The following is a 19822-nucleotide window of genomic DNA, read 5'->3' as shown; positions in this document are numbered from 1 at the left end:
GGTTTGGCTTATACATTTAACAACCTCAGTTAGCACACCTAAGAATTGTCAAAGTTCAAGTATAATCAATTTAAGGGATTTAGCTGAAGGGTTATATTGAAGAGTGCAGCATCCTGTCGCTTTTCAGTAGCACCCTTCTGCCCTTATGGAGAGCAGTAACAGTACCCTTCTGCCTTCATAGAATTAAATGCTCAAGACGGTCAAATATTTCTTTTGTATTGTTTAAAACTCATAATAGGATTATAATTACATACACACATTGCATATCTGGCAGTTGAAACCTAATATTACTTCAATAAACAGAATTTCTAACATTTTCTGCAAAATACTTATATATGTTCAAGTTCTACATAGCCTGATCTAAGGCGCCCTTTTTACCCTTAGCACCATGTCCCTTTTCAAATCCTGACTTTTCTATTTCAACCTGCTGAATTATTAATTGAATTAAGTTTCCAAATCACCTGTCTAAACTTGAGTGCAGCATTGTGTAAGCAAATGCTCAACAGTTATTTTACAGTAAACAAGAGGCATAACACAACAACTATTAGAACCAGAGTAATGGGCCTTGCTATACATGAGCATACCATCTATGGCAACTCATGAACCAATTCCATTTGAATACCTTGATTTTTTTAATAACAGCTAAGGTTTAAGTTTGGCACACAGTTAGAACAATAGCTCAATTTTTTTCTGCTTCGAAAAACAAATGAGATAAAATTGGTGAGATTTCTGCCATGGGTCATTCACAAAATATATCATACATTTCAAACAGATGAATGATAAACTAGGTTACATAACTAAAGCTGCATTTGGTGCACAGTTAATAAAATACTTTGAAGTTTCAATCCATCATTTCTTTCGACATAGCAATCTGCATTCTTAAACAGCCCTAAAAAAAACCTATACCTGAGCACAGGCGTCATAGAACGCAGCCAGGGAGTCGAGTGCCCTGCCTTTGGTATAGAATCCAATGATATTCTTCATGACCTCCGGGTCTTTTCTCCAATCCAACGACTGTAGGTAGTTGGCTGCCATCACGTATATCTCCTTCTGACGAGAAACGCCGGCAAAGAATATGATCTTCTCTGTGTCTCCAGATTTGAGTAATGCTTTCATGGCCTGGAAATGATATCAAGATTAATCCAAATTTAGTAAACTGGAAATGGAAACAAGAGCTCTGTGGAGGGCTTGCCAATGCTTGACTGTTCTATCTCAGGCCAAATATTTTTAAATAGTTTGGTTAGGGTTACATCCAAGCTTTAAAGGTTTTAATCTACATATAATAGCACACACCTCATTCGCCAGTAGGGTTGGGTAACCCAAACCAAATGTTTGTTTTTTTAGGCCTCAGTCAAACAAGGGGAATAACTCAACAATTACTTCAGCCAGACATAGATTACTTAAGCCTTTCTATACATGAGCATTTGTCCCTGGCAACATGTATATAAAGATTCATTTGTATAACTTGAATGATATTTGATTTATGGCCAAGGTTAATCATTTTGCATGCCTTCCTTGACCACAATGACACAAAGATTACCAATAACCTGACTTTTTTTCTTTGAAAACAAAGTCATACTATGAAGCAAAAAAATTCATTTGATTTACTGTGAAATCATTAATGTTCGTGGGCATGAAATTTCGTGGTTTGGCGAAAAAAAACAATTTCGTGGGTACTTGAATTCGTGGATTTTCATTTTTGAAAAAAAATAAAAAATCGAAAATGCGATCGTCCTAGATCGTCTGCATAATATCCATGCGCTGGCCCGTGATTTCCGTCTTCTACGTCACTCGGTTTATGACACTCGCTAATGTGGTACGACATGCCAATTAGTGCATATACCCATGTCACTTATCGATTTAACTGGGAATAAAGGTAATAAAAGAAGATGTACCCTGATAATAAATACAGATAGGGGAAGCCATTGAATGCCAATTAAGAATTTTGCAAACTGTGAAAACACCGAAAAGGTGCGTATATTGTCACGTTCGGTGCTTAGTAACCTTCAATATACTAATAATCGATTAATTATTTCATTGAATAAAAAAATCGAGTATGGACACTCATCACGCACATCTTGTAAACTTGGAGATTTTCATTAACAGCACACGTTTAAACACGTGCTTATAACTGTCATTTGCTGCATAAAACACATTTAATTGATTTGGTTCATTATTTGTTAACGGCAGTTATAATATATTAACAGAATAATGATCGTAAGTTATACAGTGAAACAGGTTTTAACACTGTATACTGCGACCTCTGTAAAGAATATACTAGAGTATGTACGTAACAAGGCAATTGAAAAAGTGAATAAATGGTTTATATTTCGTGGGATCTTGAATTCGTGGATCACCCAACCCACGAAAACCACGAACATTAATGCCCCACGAACATTAATGATTTCACAGTATTTGTCTGAATGGGGAATTCAGGCAAAACTGTAATTCTTTCTAACGGGATGTTGCTTCTTATGCATATGAAAGCAAAAGTAACAACTTTGAGGACAAATATCAATGCCCCCTTACAAATAACATTTACCCAACATCACAAAGAACGTAGGTAAATCTTAACCTAACAAACCCATAACTGTCCTTACCTTCATTTTATTCCCAGCCTGTGTAAATTTCTTCGTAGCGAGGTGATACTGCCCCTGGTGCATGCAGACCTCTGCAATCGCCTCGAGGATCTTGATACGCTCCATAGTGTCTCCGCCAAGCTCCTCCTTACTCGGAGTGAGTTTCTCCGCGAGGTCTTCTGTAATCTCCACGTGCTGGTCCATACAGATTTTCAAGGCCTCCCAGTACTGTTGAAATTAAAATATTTCAGTATGCAATGTGTAAATCCCTGTAAAACAAGAAAAACAGTAATAAAACGAAACCAGATTTTCAATGATTGACAGAAGGACTTCAGCCTGTATTATATATACTTTTAGTAACAGTGACCTTGACCTTGACCCTAGGGCCCGAAACACAATCCCATTAAAAATGTCTCCATAAACTCCTACATACTGTATTTGGTATAAATATGTTATTTTTTAACCCTAGTAAAGATATTCAGTTTCAACTGTTTGTTCCCTCTGAGTACAGGTTACCTCCCTTAGACTGTAATTTTTCACTTGGTGACAATATCAATTTTGATAATTTCAATACCATAATCCAGTAATGTATGAACAGATCTGGCTGGTTAAAGAATTGAACCAAGCTCTTATGGATATCATAAATACTGTAAAAGTTTGATCAAATCAAATCAATCAATTCAATCAAAACTGAAGACTTTATCACTTTCATAAGCAATTGATTAAGGACACCAGGCCATGGCATAAGCTCTTCTGGCCTTTGCCAGTTGAGCTAATTTAAAAAACACACAAAAACCCTCTCAATGTGGACAGGAAAGGCCAAATTAAGTGTTTTTAAATTGTTGCCTTATTTCATCTTATTACCTTTTTACCGATTCCCAGAAGGTCAACAGCCTTATCATACTGTCCGTTCTCCAGGAAGAAGTCAGCACAGCGCTTCAGTAACTCTGGGTCTGCCCTCTCATCCAAGTCTCCTGATATCATCTGCAGAGCTCCAAACTGCTTCGTTCGGAATGACAGGTCAAGGGCTCTTGAGAAATTGCCAGCCTATAAATTAATATTTACATGTGTAAGTTATAAATGATGATCTTAAAGCTGCACTTTCACAGATTGACAGTTTTGACTGATTATTTTAATTTTTGTCCCAGATTAAGCTGATTTTGGCATCAATGCCTTCTATTCAGTCATATTCGATAACTTACATTTTAACAGATCTCAAATTTTTTGAAAACTGCAGAAAACTCATTTTTCTTAAAGCCTTAGTAACACTTTTAGCAATAAAACATCAATTTTCGATAGTAAATAAGAAAACCTGCAATCTGATCTATTATCAGCAGTCTTATAGCACTCGTTTTTGTCATTTTCCTCATTCCAAGATAAAAAATAAAATAGTTGTCAAAATGGTCAATCTGTGAGAGTGCAGGTGTAAAGAGTTATATTTTACAAAATCATCCGGAGGGCTCCAAACTGATTCATGCGGAATTGATTGGTCCAGGCCTTAAGAGTAGTTGCCATCTACTATAATTCATTACTAATAATACATCTAAATAATTATTTGAAGTAGAGATGTAAATATTGCAAAATCATCGTTATTCTTGAAGTGTACTGTACTCTCAAATCGCCTACCCCTTGTTCATTACCACCTCTATATAACACCACCAGTTCCCACTTACCTTGTGGTAGAGCATGACTGCCTTGTCCTGGTGACCCTGTACGTTCTCGTAATATCTCGCAGCTTCCATCATGTCCCCAGGACGGCCAAGCAATGCTAGATTCAGGATCTGGTCATCGTAATTGTGCTCCTGTTAATAAAAACCCATAGTGTTTATTTAATGTCAGAAGATATATTAAAGGATATTTTCGAAAGAGTTATAATAAAATTGTCTCCGAAATAAAGATAAAAGTGACTAGGTAAATGTTCACTTTTGGTGCTCAGGAGATAATGTACAACCCATTTCTATTATAAATATTGGATACCTCTTATGTATTTGTCACATGCTGATGTAGCTCATGTACCCAGGCCACTATTTTCTTTAAAAATCTTAAGGGTAGCAAGCTGAAGAATCTAAAATCAGCAGCCAAATGTCGTACTTAAGCTTAATATTACAAAATTGTTTACTGTAATAATCCTAAAATAAGTTCCTTTAAATGTCTAAGTACTCTTTAAAATGAGAATATAATATGAATCATATCAAAACAAAAATGGTTTACTTAGCCTGATCCTGTTATGAGGGAATTTAAATTGTTTGAGAAATTTGCGCCTATTTTTCGGAAGCAAAGTTAATAAATTTTCGTTATTTTTTTTTTTTCATTTCATATCTACTTTTAACTGTTCTTCACCTTAAAAAGCTGTATATTCTGTTATGATGGAATTTAAATTGCTCATGAAATTTAGGCCTGTTTTCAGAAGCAAAGATATTTTTTTATTTCACTTTATATTGTCATATCTCTTTTACAGTTTTCACTCACCTTACAAAGGCGTATGGCATTCCCATAAGCCTCAGCCCTCTGAAAGAAGTGTATGGCCTCCTTGATATGGTCCTGATTTTCCAGTTGCCTGGCCAGATGGTAGCAGCCAGCCCGGTCCCCTGTCTCATTGCATATCTCACTGGCCTGAAACATTGAGTCACATGTTGTGCATATGTAATAGGTAAGAGATCATACTCTGGATCAGTACAATGCTATGGACATTCATAATCAAAGTGCCGAGTTTCAATCATAAGTGCCGAGTTTCAATCATAACTGTACATACCTTTTATATGTATGAACATCACAGATGGCTAAGAGACTTCTTATTGGTTTGTCAAGCATGCTTAAAACATAAACACTGACTTGTGTTCTTCGATTCTTACAAATATATAATGAAATTAGGAAGATAATTTCACTTCATGATCCTTAATGATACATTGTCTGCTATAAGTGTTCAAAAATGAAATTTCAAAAACTGTTCTAGCATTTATAAAAAAAAGCAATGCCAGCCAATACCATTGCCTTTTCATTGCTTGTTATTTTTTATTAGCTAGTCAAGTATCACAGCTCATGAGATGTTGCAGTCATAGATACTTGCAACATACTTGTGATAAGGTGTACCAAGTTTCAGGGTAATATTTTAATATCAATGTTTTAAACTCTGCCAAGAATTGACATCAGTGATGACAGAAGCATAGCTAAGACAATATCTGAATGTGTTTTTCCTCATTCAACAAACAAGGTAAAACATTACCAACCTTGTCCATATTTCCACAGTAGCAGTAGACCCTGACAAGAGAGAGATAATCCTGGGCCATCTCGTAAAACTGCAAGGCTGTGTCCATTTCTCCAAGGCTCTCCATGTATTGGGCCCACCACTTGTGTAAGGACCTTGAATATAAAGTACATCCTAAATTTCAAGGACTTTTCAAGGTAAAAATAAAGTTTAAATTCAAAAAGGCTTCTTAAGGACATTGAATATATCTTTCATCCTAAATTTCAAGGACTTTTCAAGGTCAATATAAAATTTCAATTCAAATAGCCTTCATAATGGCAGTATTGTATCAATTTTTCTAAGTTCTACATATACTGAGACAGCCAACTGTGTAAAAACTTTGAACCGAAATCTTGTTCTAAATTTCAAGGATTTTCCAAAGTCATATCAAAGCTTTTAAAACTGCAGGGTAGTGTAAATCTCTCGTAGGCTTTTGATTTACTTACAGAGCTTAACGATTTTGAAAGGACATGGGCCTACATGTGCACAACTTGCTTAATTATGGTGCTAGCTTCCGTTCAAGTACTATTCAACCAGTCTCGTCTCCCAATTTCAAAATCTTTTCAAGGTTTTAGCAGTACAAACCATGGGTCAAATTTACAAAATATAAGGACCTTTTGAAGTTTTTGCTTTTATTTAAGGCATATTTGTTGAGAGAACAAACAGTGTTTTTTTTAAATCTATCTAAGATATTAAACTTATGGCTATTTACTTGTCTTTGTGTTTAAGGATGTACTGCTCCAAGGCGTCTGGCTCATCAAACAACATCCTGGGTACTTCAAATCTGTGGGTGTCTGATTTCTCAAAGCTGAAAAATACAAAATGACACCTCAAATTAAAGCACACAAGGCCAACTGTAAATGACAACGTCCGGTCATGTCTCTGAGATTGGCCAAGAGCCATTGACAATTATTTTAGCCAGAGTGAGGAATCATGCTATACCAGGGATGTGCACTAGCAGCTGAAGAACTGAAACCATTTTGGCAAAGGGTTTGGTGCCCAAAATGGAGTTCAAAGGGGGTGAAGCACCCTGCCGCATAAGCAAAACTAGCTATTTGTGAGCCCTTTTGAGGGATTTCATGGCTCCGGATTTCAAATTTGAAGAAAAATGAACTGTCAATACTAACAACAAATAAACAACCATGTTACCTTTTTTCATTGGAGCCATTATAGCCATGGACAAATCACATCCATTTATACATATGTGAAAAGCCATTGGAAATATGTGTACCAAGTTTCAACCTGTGTTTTTTAAGGTTAAAGTAAAGTTATTGCATAGCTCGGATGACATTAAGGCTATGATTATACTTCAACCTAAGTAGGTTATTTGCTATAATACATCTGTTTTGCTGTCTTCAAAATAAACTTTTGCATGAGCAAGGCCAAATTCTTATACTAGTGCTTGGCAACAAACTTCTGAACAGCCCCTGCTATTTATAATCCAAACTTGAGCAAGCCCAGAGAGTGCCATTTTACCAGTGCAAGGCTGGGGGGGGGGTTGTTCTAATTACGCCCACTGTTTTGTGTACATACTTGGGTATGGCTTCAGAAAGTTCTCCCTTGCCTTCCAGGTATTTCGCATAGTTGTAGTATGTGGTGCGCAGATGGATTCGATCATACATCTCTGCCGTCTCCATTGCCTACAAAACACATTTGATTGTTTTAGCTTCACTGGAAGTTGTATATATCTAACAATAATTTACCTATATATTGAGATATGAAAGAATGGGTTCTATCACAATATTTAAAATCACAACATTTTTAGTGGTCAACATTTTCTTTTGTCAAATGTCTAAAATTTAACAATTTATATAACGTTTGATTCTTTATTTTATATATTTTGCAGTATAAATCTCCTTACCTTTCCCCACTGGCCTGAAGACTGGTAAAAATGGTTGAGCAGGTCATATCGCTTACAGTTCTTCAAAAGTCGCTCAGCATCTTCCTATAAACAGAAAATTCATAGTTAATATTATTAAGCAGCTATGTTAATGGAAATTGCTACATTTCCAGTCATCAAAAATAGATTTCTTGATTTACAAGCTCAAATTCTTACACTAGGGCTATAAAAAATAACAAGCCCTGTTATACAAAATCCTGAATTTCAGCAAGCCCTGATTTTTTTACCAGTTCCGGGCTTGCTGGCTTGTGCTTATGTCCACAACTAAATTCATATATTACAGTGGTCGAAATTGGCACAAGCCCGCAAACCCTGTAATTGTAAAATGCTTTCTGGCCTTCCTCAAATTCTGGGTTTTATACACAGCAGGGCTTGTTCAAAGGGTAATGCCAAGCAATAGTATATGAATCCAGGCTTGTTCACCCAAAAGACTAATTTCAATGCCTGATATTAAAAAGTTGCTTAAATAGAGAATCCATGATTACCTATGTGATTTTTTACACAAATTAATTGACTTGTTATCCACTGTTTGAAAAAAAGTAAATGATGATTTTTACAGCTGAATCATTGCATTTCAATAACTTAAATAAGGTACCAGGAAATGGGATCATAATCACAACTTTTTTTCCAATTTATAAGTAGATACTTTCCATATACTGACTAAATAACAATATACATGTAGAAAAACTTACAAACAGCCCAAGCTGTAAAGCGAGGGTGGCCACTTTGGCATCAAGTTCTGGTTCTTTCAGAGATTCCCTCAGCGCCTTTGCCCCGCGAGCATGGCCCATGTTTCCGAGACACACACTGGCTACATCTAGACGCCGAGACTTCACACACATCTTTGCCATGTTCTCCCAGACAGACTCACTGTAAAGGAAGTTTGAAGCATTTTGGGGCACGTTGGAAATTAGAGTTTTCCATGAAAAAGCCAAAAAGTCTCCCTTAAATATATGGCTTTAGACAATGATACAAGTCTAGTATTTCATAGCAGGTTTGTTTGTACCTTGCAGTTTTTTAGTTCACCTTATTAATATACACAAGAGCAGTTTTTTAAGTTAACCTTATCAACATACACAAGATACAAGAATCTTTATTGAACAATACGGCCTGGGGGTATGTGAGGTAGGTTGGTAGTCACCAAGTTTGACAAGATGTTTTTCTCTAGTCAGTCTGGTTACATCAACTTTCAATGTAAATATTGAAAACTTATCTTTTGTCAGCAGTCTTATATCACTGGTTTCCAGCCATTAATGCAAAAAGTGGCTCATTCCAATACAAAAAATAAAAGAGTTGTCTGAACGGTTAATCTGTGAGGTGTGCAACTTTAAAACTATATTGTTACTTACCTTTTGATCAGTTTTATAGCCTTGAAAGCCTCGTCCATATTTCCAATGGTGAGATAATAGCTGAAGTTCAGCATGGCCTCTCGTGTGTTTTTGTCACTTTTCTCGAGCCCAACAAAGTCACGCATGGTCATTCTTGCCACAAGTTTTGGGTAGATCACTGTAGCCGTGTCTGGCCGAACAAGATGGCCGTCTTCCTGAGCTGAGGCATCCCCTTCTGTAGAACCACCCTGTAAACAAATGACAGAATAGTTTATGCATCAGGTTATCTGAAGTTTAAAACAATGTACAAAATGTGTAAAATGCAATTTTTTTATACCTTGTAGTGATTTGGATTGCTGTATTGTTAAAGTGATACTTGCATTTAAAATCAATACATACACATGTATAACAAACATAAATTTTGAATGATAAACCTTTAACTACTTACTAATTTACTAAATAATGCATTTATAGAAAATATCAATTACTGATGAAGAAAATTGTAACCGTGTAATAGCTGAAATCCCACATATATAAAATAACTAGTGGGTGCTTAAAGATTTACGAAGATCAATGATCATCTCAAAATATAGAAATACCGTGTTTTCTGCATCTTTCTTTAAAATTAAACACAGTATCTATCATTTTCGATATTTACTCTTCCTTTTTGGTATATAAAAACAGTTGTATTTATTGTGATACTGCTTATTTGGTAGTAAGAATGCATCATAAATATGCGTAATAGATGTTGGCTAAACTAATAACTAATGTAAATGTACTTACCTTCCTGACAAAGTAGTGGTATGGGACCTCTATCCCCAACATTCTCTCATACTCATCGCACAGTGGAAAACTGTCCTGTATCAGGATTCCGTTCTCCGGCGTACAGAACAATGACACCACCATCACCTCAACCTGTAGTAGAGTGCATATTTTCACAGATACATTTCATACAATACAACACTACAACAAGTTTCATATTATTTCCACAAAACTGTCCTGGATTATACCGTATCCTATCTAATAACATCTAAACCTAACGATCCCTCCTCTATCCCTTTAGTCAGTGCAGCTTAAGTTCCTTTTCCTCTATGATATGTCAACCTTGTCAGGCTTTGCACTACACCAGCAGTGCTCCAGCCAGGTTTCTAAATAGGTACTTTTGATGCACATTGAATGTCAGAGCCTTAATTTGAAAGGCCAATGTAGAATTTATATTGTCTACGTGTTGTAACTACTTCCAATACTAATAGTTTATGAATATATATTTATTTTTTTCATACTTATTTCTGAAAATTGACTGTCAAACAAAAGGGCATAGCAGGGTGTCGTAAAAAAACAGCAGGGCACCGCCGTGCCGTGCTATTTAGGCCTAGCTGGAGCACTGCACCAGTTTTGTGGTCATAACTAATCATACCGTATCCTATTTCATCTTATCCAAACCTACCCTTCTATATCCCTTTAGTAAGGCTTAATGTTCCTCTTGCTCTTTCATATAACAACCCCGTCACACTTGAAAAACCACCAATTTCAAGTCTTAACCTGACATACCGAATCCTATCTCATCTATTTCAAAACATACCAGACCATCCTCTTTTTGTTTAGTCGGTGCAGCTTAATATTCCTCTTCCTCTTTCATATAACGACCTTGTCAGACTTCACAAACCACAAATTTCAAGTCCTAACTTGTCATACCATATCCTATCTCATAGTATCTAAACCTACCGGTCCCTCATCTATCTGTTTAGTCAGAGTGGCCTTATATTTCTTCTCCTCCTTATCCGTCACCCTAGGTAGGATCTGGGCTTCACACACTACCAGTTTCGGGTCATGGGCGTCCCAGTAATGCATTGTGGAGAAACGTCCTGCGATGTCCTTTGCTGCCTGGTCTTTGCCCCTGGAAGGATGGACAGTTGAAAGTAATACTATCATGTAATTAAAGTATATTTGAAAAATCAAAGATGGACATTCATATTGGCAACAATGTATACATAACGCATATATATTGTCCTCATTGAGGGTGCATAAGGCATGCTGCAACCTGATGACACGCTGTGAACCGAGAGCACAATGTCAACCAAGGGCATACTGTCAACTGAGGACATGCAGTCACCCGAGGGCATGCTGTAAACTAAGGGCATGCCCCCAACCCGAGGGCATGCTGTCAACTAAGGGATGCCCCCACCCTGAGGGCATGCTGTCAACTAAGGGATGCCCCCACCCTGAGGGCATGCTGTTAACTCAAGGGCAAGATGTCACTGAAGTGCACACTGACGACTGAGGGCATATTATCAACTCAAAGGCATGCTGTCTTCTCACAGCATGCTGTCACCCTAAGGGGATGCCGTCTCCCGGACCAAGTTGAAACTTTGAAATCAAAACTCCACAACACAAAAGTCTTGATAATTTTTCCAGAAAAGTCATGCCTTCAATACTGCCCACCTGTTAGCATCGCTCATCCTGATATTGCTACCAGTTTGCATTCAGAGGGGTCACAATATTTCTTTGTGTATGCTTCAAGGTCATAGATTGTCCCAAGATATTTCCAAATTGATAAAAACCTGCACCCACCTGTCTGCATCGCTCATTTCAATAGCGCTGCCTGACTGCATTCCCAGCATCTGTTCTGGAGGGTAATCGTCCTGTTCCCCCTTTCCGCTTTCCAAGTTGAAGTATGAGAGGGAGTCAGATTCTATGTCCCAGAAATATAGCTTTGGGTCAATCTGGTGGTTGGCATTCTGAAACGTATGTAACACAGCCCATTTCAAAATATTTTTTTTTTAACAGCTTCATTTTTTAAGAGAAAATTCGATTAATATTACTGAATATCTAAAGGTCACTTTTGATTTTTAAAATAATCAATTCATAACAAATACTGAACAAAGAATAATAATCTTATGTAGCATAATACTTTTTAAACTTCTAAAATTGCACTGGACTACTGTAGGTGTTAATGATGTAGTAAAAACTGCTTTCAGTCCTTTGATTTTGTTTTAAAAGAGTTCTACCCCTTTGCAATAATTTGGACATGGATGATGGTTGAATGTTTTGAATAAAGTGTTTCTCCAAGAGTGGTGTTACATTTAACACTGGGCGCTGTTTCATTAAGAATCTAAGGAAGACATTCATACCTAGGACAGATTTCCATCAGAGCCGTACTACTGATTAAACCAGATTTTTCAGACCATATTTTATTTACTAAGACAAGGGCCGTAACTATTGTTAGTCATAGTAAAATAATACAACAAATTGCAATGCACAGAGTAGCCCATACTGACCAACATACCTATAAAGTTCCTTGTGTGTAGGTGCAATACTGCTGGTGCTACATGGGACACAAGATTTTACAGATCATTTTCTATTAAGTCAAGGGCCATAACTCTTGTTTGCCAGAGTAAAATGATACAACAAATGGCAAATGCATAATAGGTCATGCTGACAAACATACTTATAAAGTTTCATGCATGTAGGTGAAATACTAATGGTACAACATGAGACACAAGGTTTTGAAAAGAGATATGACAAACACAACTCCTATATAGTGCCCAGATATATCCATCTAGGGGTATAAATATTTCCCCATGTACCTACCATTTTGATGGCTGCACTGACTTTTGTGCCATTACAGTTGACTTTGCAAGCTTGCAGGGAACCAAACCCAGGAACCAACTCATGTAGATTCTTGGGATGACTGTGGGGCTTTGCCTCTCTGAAATGTGAATTCAGCGTACATATATGATTTTTATTTTTTTCTGTCAGCCAATACACATATGCAATTAAAGGCAGCAGAACACACTTTCAACATAGTAAAATAATGCATTCGTATGCAACAGAACACATTAAATATCATCAAAGAAAACTGATCAAAATCGGTCAGGTTTCACGTAAAATTAAGTTATAAACTGCAGTTATTTCTGTACTTTTAACACCACATTGGAAAAAAACATTGTTTAATAAATTATCCCAAAACTCATATTTAATGTTTTTGTAATCTAACAGGTTTGGACAATTGAGTGTCTTTATTTTTTTTTAATTCTTAGTAAATTCATTTTGCAAAAAGGTTGTTGTTGCTTAAGTTTTATTTCTCAGACTTAGAAATATAATTGACTCTTTGCTTAAACATTACTTTTTCATTTTTGGTAAAATCAAATCTTATAAAGTGTTATAATTAATCTGTAAGGTAGATTAAAAGATAAGTGCCCCAAAAGGCAGGTGAATGCCCATGCTTGCCTGTTGTAGTAAGTTGCTTTTTCAGTCAAAAAAGGGGTATAACTAAACAATCATTCAATACCACATTATTAGCTTTGTTGTGCCCCTTATAACACATGTGTACACAAAGTTATCTTTCAAGAAACTCTTACGAGTTCCCAAATAAGATTAACCACAATAAATAATATTGTTTTGATATTCCAAAAAGGATGAATAAACGTTGAAAGCAATGGTTCTTATGAAGGATACCAAGTTTAATTTGAAAGAAATGATCATAAAACTTAGTATTTCTACCTTAAGGAATATAGTGGATTGCAGTTAATTTTTTAGCATTCACCAATCATTTAATATTTTTGCGTTTTCTGATATTATATACACTGTTACAATCTTGGTATCAGTAATTAATATTTTCCATAAATGCATTATTTAGTATTAAGTAGTTCAAGGTTTATCTGTCAAAATTGATGTTTGTTAAACATGTGTACGTACTGATTTTGAATAAGAGTGTCACTTTAAGGTTTTTTGAGTTCTGGACAATGGTAAAACAAACTCAAATGCCTAAGACAACAGTACAAGACTGTTACAATTCTCTCTGTCTTAAACCCACCCCCCAGAAAACCTTAGATTATTTAAAAATTACATAGAAATTAAGCATTATCTACATAAGAGGGTATTAGTACTTTGAGGAAGTCTAGAAAGTATGAATTTGATATCTTGAATGGCTGATCAGTTATTAAAAAAAAAATCTTATAAACAATGTGGATGGATGAACAGACAAACTTGATGAATACTATATATGGCATCTGCAATTTTTTCCTAATGAATAAATTTGTGTACAAACCTTCTTGACAAGTCGAACACCTTAAGAACACCAATATCAGTCCCAATGAGCAGGTATGACCCACACACATCCAGGCAGACAGGCTGACCTTCTACATCACTGAAGTTGATCACCTGCTTCACAGTACCCTGTTAGGAAAAGAATTTAGATTCTTGATACTATAATTGACTGTTATGAAACATTTTTAGAAATGCCCCAAACTTAAAGCTGCACTCTCACAGATTTACCATTTTTACAACTATTTTATTTTTTGCCTTGAAAAGAGCTAATTTTTGCATAAATATCTGCAAACCAATGATATAAGATTGCTGACAAATATCAGATCGTAGGTTTTCATATTTTTGTTCGAAAATGAATGTTTTATGGCTTAAACCATTACTAATGGTTTAAGAAAAATGCATAAAACATCATTTTTGGAACTTTAATATAAACAATGTGCAATCTAATTTTTTGTCAGCAGTCTTATATAAAGTGGTTTCCATGGATTTTCTCATTAATTGGCTAGTACCAAGACAAAAAATAAAAAAGTTGTCAAAACATTCAATCTGTGAGAGTGCAATTTTAAGAGAAATACGTAAAAATTACAGTAATTTGAAACCATCATACACATCTCTTTAGACCTTTTTACAGAGACTGCCTGTTGTCACATTCTACACAGCATATTTTGCGAGGAGTGTAAAGCTCCTGATTCAAAACTATCAAGGAATTAATAGTCTTTGTAGAAACTTTGAAGCCAGAAGGTCTATAATTGCCATGTACAGGCTTGGTATTCAGTATGTGTATGCTCGTGTGGATGACATACTGTCATAAACTGTCCAATTTAGAAAATACCACCACCGTTTTCTTACACTTACTTAAACATTTTACATTCTGTATTGGTTATGCATTTATTAGTTATTTTGGGTTTATCTTTTCAAAAAGCGTGCAACAAAATAACACATGAATCAGAAACAAAATCAAAATTTAAACTTGCAAATTCAAATGAACTTAGTGCATGTTATGAGATTACAAATTTATTTGTTTTAAAATATATAGAGGATAATTGTTTGTTTCAGTGTAAGATTGTAATATATTTCACAGAGTTAAGGCTAACTGATATTTTTAAACAAAAACCCACCTGGAAAGTGCGGACCTGGACCTTGTGCATCTCGATACAGTAGACATTCTGCTCATATAGGCAGATCACCATGGAATCTGTGGTGAAACTTCCGGACGCCTTGATAGTTGACTTGTCCTCCGAATACTCGTATATGATCACACGTCGACCGTTCCACACAGCAAGCGCATCCTGCAATGGGTTGAATGGTACTTTAAGTTTAAACTTTACAATGATCGTATAAGATCACCGACAATCATTCCAATTAACGAGCGCATCCTGCAATGGGTTTAATGGTACTTCTGCTAGACACAAGCTAAAGCTAACTTCAGAATACAAACAAGTCTACATTAGTGGATACATGCTTTGTTGCATCATAGTTCATTGAGCAAAATTTGTCTATTTCTTGTCAGTGACATTTATTAAAGGGGAACAATATCAGCTGATGATTTTTAATGCATTATTATGACTAACTCATTTGACTTTAAGTAACAAAACAGAAATACCTACGATTTGTGCACAAAAACAAATCAAAAAGATAAAAAAAGAGTTTTTTTGCATCAACCTTTATTGTGCACTTTCAAGGATTCTTTTTTCTCCCACCTCAGATAAGTAGATCCCATAATTTAACCATGCTAGAAATTCTTATCTTGCCCACGGGCGAAGATAAAATGCCCGTATGGAACTTCTTTTAATGGTCACCACAATGTAATTACCTCCCTTGTTGAAGACTGTCGTCTGTAGCGCATCATGGAAACCTTGTCTTGTGGCAATATTTAGAACGCTAGTTAATTATTTCTCGCTTCAAATGTCATCAGAAAACAGTTTGCACGCACCTTTCAAGAAATAATGCTTCACTCTTCTTAGAACTATTTAAAGACCGATCAGACCATTTACATACTCTGAATCACTGCGCGAATATCCATGACAACCACGAATTATCGCATATCCATACGCAATTATTTTCACTAAGCACAAAAGAGTTCCAGCCAAAAAATACATTTTTACTTAATTTTGTTTAACTGAGGTGGGAGAAAAAGCATCTACCATAGCCGCTCGTGTAAGATAGGTTCATCCCGACCCTCGCGCAGGGTGTTTTGCGGAAACTCGGTAAACCTCGTTTCCGCAAAACACCCTACGCTCGGGTCGGAATGAACCTATCTTACACTCTCGGCCATGGAAGATACTTATAATCTTTTAGACTTATCCTTAAGTCACAGTTTATATTTACATGACAGAACATCTAGACACAAAATTGAAATGTGCCTATACTTTGTAAATATCTTGTTTATTTTTTAAATATTTTTCTTTCAACAGTATAATTATGATATCCGAAAATAAGAATGAATTAATCTTTAACATCTTTCTGTTTACATCTGCAGTAATTTATCGACAACTTCAGTAAAATACCTTTCTTCTTCTTATCTTACATCAAAGACAGTGAGAATGGCCTATTAGTACAGGTGACAATACAAAACATCATATATGAGAATTCAAAACTCACCTTAGTTGTGAATATTCCTTTAACTTGTATGTCTGTCTTCAAATCATGGTGGGTTCCATTCGAAAAGACTTCAATGGACAGTGAGCTCGGACCAAACTGGACCACTGCAGTCTGTGACAAAAAGTAATAAAATGTGAAACATGGTTAACACTGGAAATCGTAAATCATTTATTTGATGCGGGGGCCAGAGGGCCACTTAAGGCCTGTTTGAGGGTCAAGGGTAATCTATAGCCTTTGTAGTATTTAAAAGCCTAAGACTGAATTGAAACATATCTGTACTAGTTCTTAAAAGTTGTAAAACACCAACATGATATTCTGCCTGGCAAGCTGCCATTGCTGGGAAATGTAAAATGTACAATATGGTTATCAATGTTGAGTAGATGCTTAACCAGAGCGCTGTAATCGGATTCTATTGCAAGTCAAATTTTCTCAATCAATTCACCAGCATAATTCGACAAATACTCTGACAAGATCAATGGGCCTTGCTTCACAAATGACTCAACATTCACTTTCATTTCGTTTCAAATTCATGTTTTCAATTCATGGCAAAAATGTTTCCACACTGCTGTCACTAACACTAATTGTTTCACATTACCTACACTTTGTTTCTTAACAAAAGATTCGCAGGGCGAATGACTTTTCTGTTGTTTTATTTTCTTCATTTGCCTAAGAGACATAACTAAAAAATGATTCAAGCCACAGTTATGGGCCTTGATAAACATTTGGATATTGTCATCAGCAACATGTTTACCACGTTGCATTGGAATATCTTGAACTGTTTTGAGTTATGGCTCATTCCCAGCATTAGTGTTTGGTAAGAGATTTTGCATATAACGAAACTGACGACAACAACACCACTGACAAAAATGACGCCAGAGGCTATAACGAACCTCGAGTTTTGTTTCTCTGAAAAAAGACAACAACAAGCAAAAACTTCCAACACAAGCTACTCTTTATATCAAGAGTTGCATATAAAAAGACATGTTACTCAATCATTACTCTAATGTCGACACATTAGAAAGGCAAATAATTTCCTACATACCTGGTCCCGGAAGTGGGCACTCATCACATGCTCACTCAGCATAAACACATTGGCTATCGTGTTGACAGCCAGAAGGTTCTTTGTCGAACCCCACTGAAATAGGCCATAAATAGAATGTCTATATATAGAATGTCTATAAAAACTCCGCCTACGATATACTTTAGTAATACAGAGCTATTAAACTAAAACAATTGACAAAACTATGTCATTTTAAAGTATTACACAAAATGAACATGGCAGTAGCCTTTTATGTACTGGCAACCATAATTTTGTTAATATCAAACCATTGCTGGTTATTCAAGTTACCTGAACTTGCTGTACCGGCCCCTCCACAGTGGCGGGAGTCTGCAGTTTCCACTTAATTTCCCCATCTACTTTCTTTCCTGAGGGTGGGGGAGAGAACTTCCACAAAGCTACATTGCCCATGTTTGTACCTCCTGCCAGAACACCTAGAGATTCAAAACAAGCAACAGTTACAAATTGAACTTAAAATTCATAAATACAGCGGTCGAAACTAGAACTAGCTCACAAGCCCTGCACCCGCAAAATGCTGTCCGGGTTTGATCCAAATCTGGATTTTATATAGTATATTTTATGCCAAGCAATAGTGTAAGAATAAGGCTTGTAAATCAAAAAGTCTAAGTTTGATAACTTTTTATATTAACAGTTAGAGCTTACGACAAATTACCATGAAAATTGAATTGAAATGTTAAAAGGTCTACATTAAACACACACACACATACATATTTTCCCATAACTTAAGATTGACAGTTTAAACACATCTGTTCAACAGCTATAAAGAATAGTCTTGAGTCAAAGATATGCTAATGAATACATACATACTCAGTCAATTACATTGTACATGAAAATTGTAGAAGTGAGAGTGTACTTATGACTCTATGTTATATAGCAAACAGACAGAGTTCATGAGGTTCTATAGTGAGATGAACTATCAAGACACACAATACACTATTATATTACTCTGACAAAAATTAAATGGGTCAAGCAGTATATTTGTATATTTCACTTTGTATATTAATGCCTGGAGATATTTTTTGACAGTTAAAGTTTACATTCAAACAAAGTGATGTTCAACTTCAATACCAAGAGAATCACGAACAATACAATATTTTTGATAATGTTAAACCAGATATCTGCAAGCTTACTCCTAAGGATGTAACAGTAGATTATTTATCCTTCATGTTCAACTATGTTGTACGAATCTAACAACTTGTTCTTACCAGATCCCCAAACTTCACAAGCATAAAAATGGTAGTGAACAGAAAAGCAACAAAGACACTGTAATAAAACTATTATTAAAAAGTATGTGTTTAATATAGGGATGCAAACGAATGGCAAAATTGATATTCGAATATTCGGTAATACTTTCGATCGAATATTCGAATATTTGATTACCGAAATACATATTTTGGATGATGTAGTAAACTACTATTATCATTCGCTTAAGTAATAGCCGGGGCTATTTGACCCTATTTGTCATAGCGGCGGACCTCGATTTCCCCAAATAAGCCTTTGAAATTCGCAATTTTCAGGAAGAAAAAAAACAGCATTATACACAGACAAACAACACAATCAAATAATTTCAATTTCGCTGCCTTTATATGTGTAAACAATGTGAAATTAGATGGATTCCTAGTCAAATAGCATTTTGCGCCAACGGAGGGTCTTTTCATAGGACAAGCAGCCTCGTTCTGAGATTGATCTTTAAATTGACTAAATATAACTATGGAAAACCCAAACCAACTCGGGAACTAGTAAAATAATAAAACGAAAACATATCTGGATTTGACTCATCCAGAGTTCAACAATAGAGGAAATATATCCTAAAACACTATACTATACATTTACATTTTAAAGCGCGAACATTGTATCGAAACATGGAAAACAACTTAAAGCACATATATGTAACAACATTATTGTAGCACATGGCATTCAAATCATCACGGCGATTTGAGCTATGTTGCCCAGCTTAATTTGCAGCCAAGACAAAACATTGGTGTTAAAGCCGATTCCTAGTCAGTTATTGTAAAAGTAAGGGGACTTTTTACAGTACCCGAC

General features: G+C 35.7%; 1 protein-coding gene across 1 annotated transcript in view; it reads right to left on the bottom strand.

The window, feature by feature from the left end:
- The window catches only part of LOC128208482 (intraflagellar transport protein 140 homolog), a 42224-nt gene that overhangs the window by 6106 nt on the left and 16296 nt on the right, over positions 1-19822 (bottom strand). The window contains exons 9-28 of the mRNA XM_052912047.1: positions 18050-18192; positions 17744-17836; positions 16702-16812; positions 15219-15389; positions 14102-14229; positions 12643-12760; positions 11623-11789; positions 10777-10948; positions 9835-9966; positions 9073-9299; positions 8416-8593; positions 7685-7768; positions 7357-7463; positions 6536-6631; positions 5807-5939; positions 5049-5192; positions 4253-4381; positions 3444-3626; positions 2601-2807; positions 907-1119 (exon numbers count right to left, since the gene is read on the bottom strand). Coding sequence (XP_052768007.1) covers positions 907-1119; positions 2601-2807; positions 3444-3626; positions 4253-4381; positions 5049-5192; positions 5807-5939; positions 6536-6631; positions 7357-7463; positions 7685-7768; positions 8416-8593; positions 9073-9299; positions 9835-9966; positions 10777-10948; positions 11623-11789; positions 12643-12760; positions 14102-14229; positions 15219-15389; positions 16702-16812; positions 17744-17836; positions 18050-18192 — 2936 coding nt within the window. The remainder of the gene's footprint in view (positions 1-906; positions 1120-2600; positions 2808-3443; positions 3627-4252; positions 4382-5048; positions 5193-5806; positions 5940-6535; positions 6632-7356; positions 7464-7684; positions 7769-8415; positions 8594-9072; positions 9300-9834; positions 9967-10776; positions 10949-11622; positions 11790-12642; positions 12761-14101; positions 14230-15218; positions 15390-16701; positions 16813-17743; positions 17837-18049; positions 18193-19822) is intronic.

The sequence above is a fragment of the Mya arenaria genome, chromosome 2, assembly GCF_026914265.1.
Source record: "Mya arenaria isolate MELC-2E11 chromosome 2, ASM2691426v1".
NCBI classification, from domain to species: domain Eukaryota; kingdom Metazoa; phylum Mollusca; class Bivalvia; order Myida; family Myidae; genus Mya; species Mya arenaria.
The sequence above is the reverse complement of the archived record's forward strand: the minus strand, read 5'-3'. Positions and strand labels throughout refer to the sequence as shown.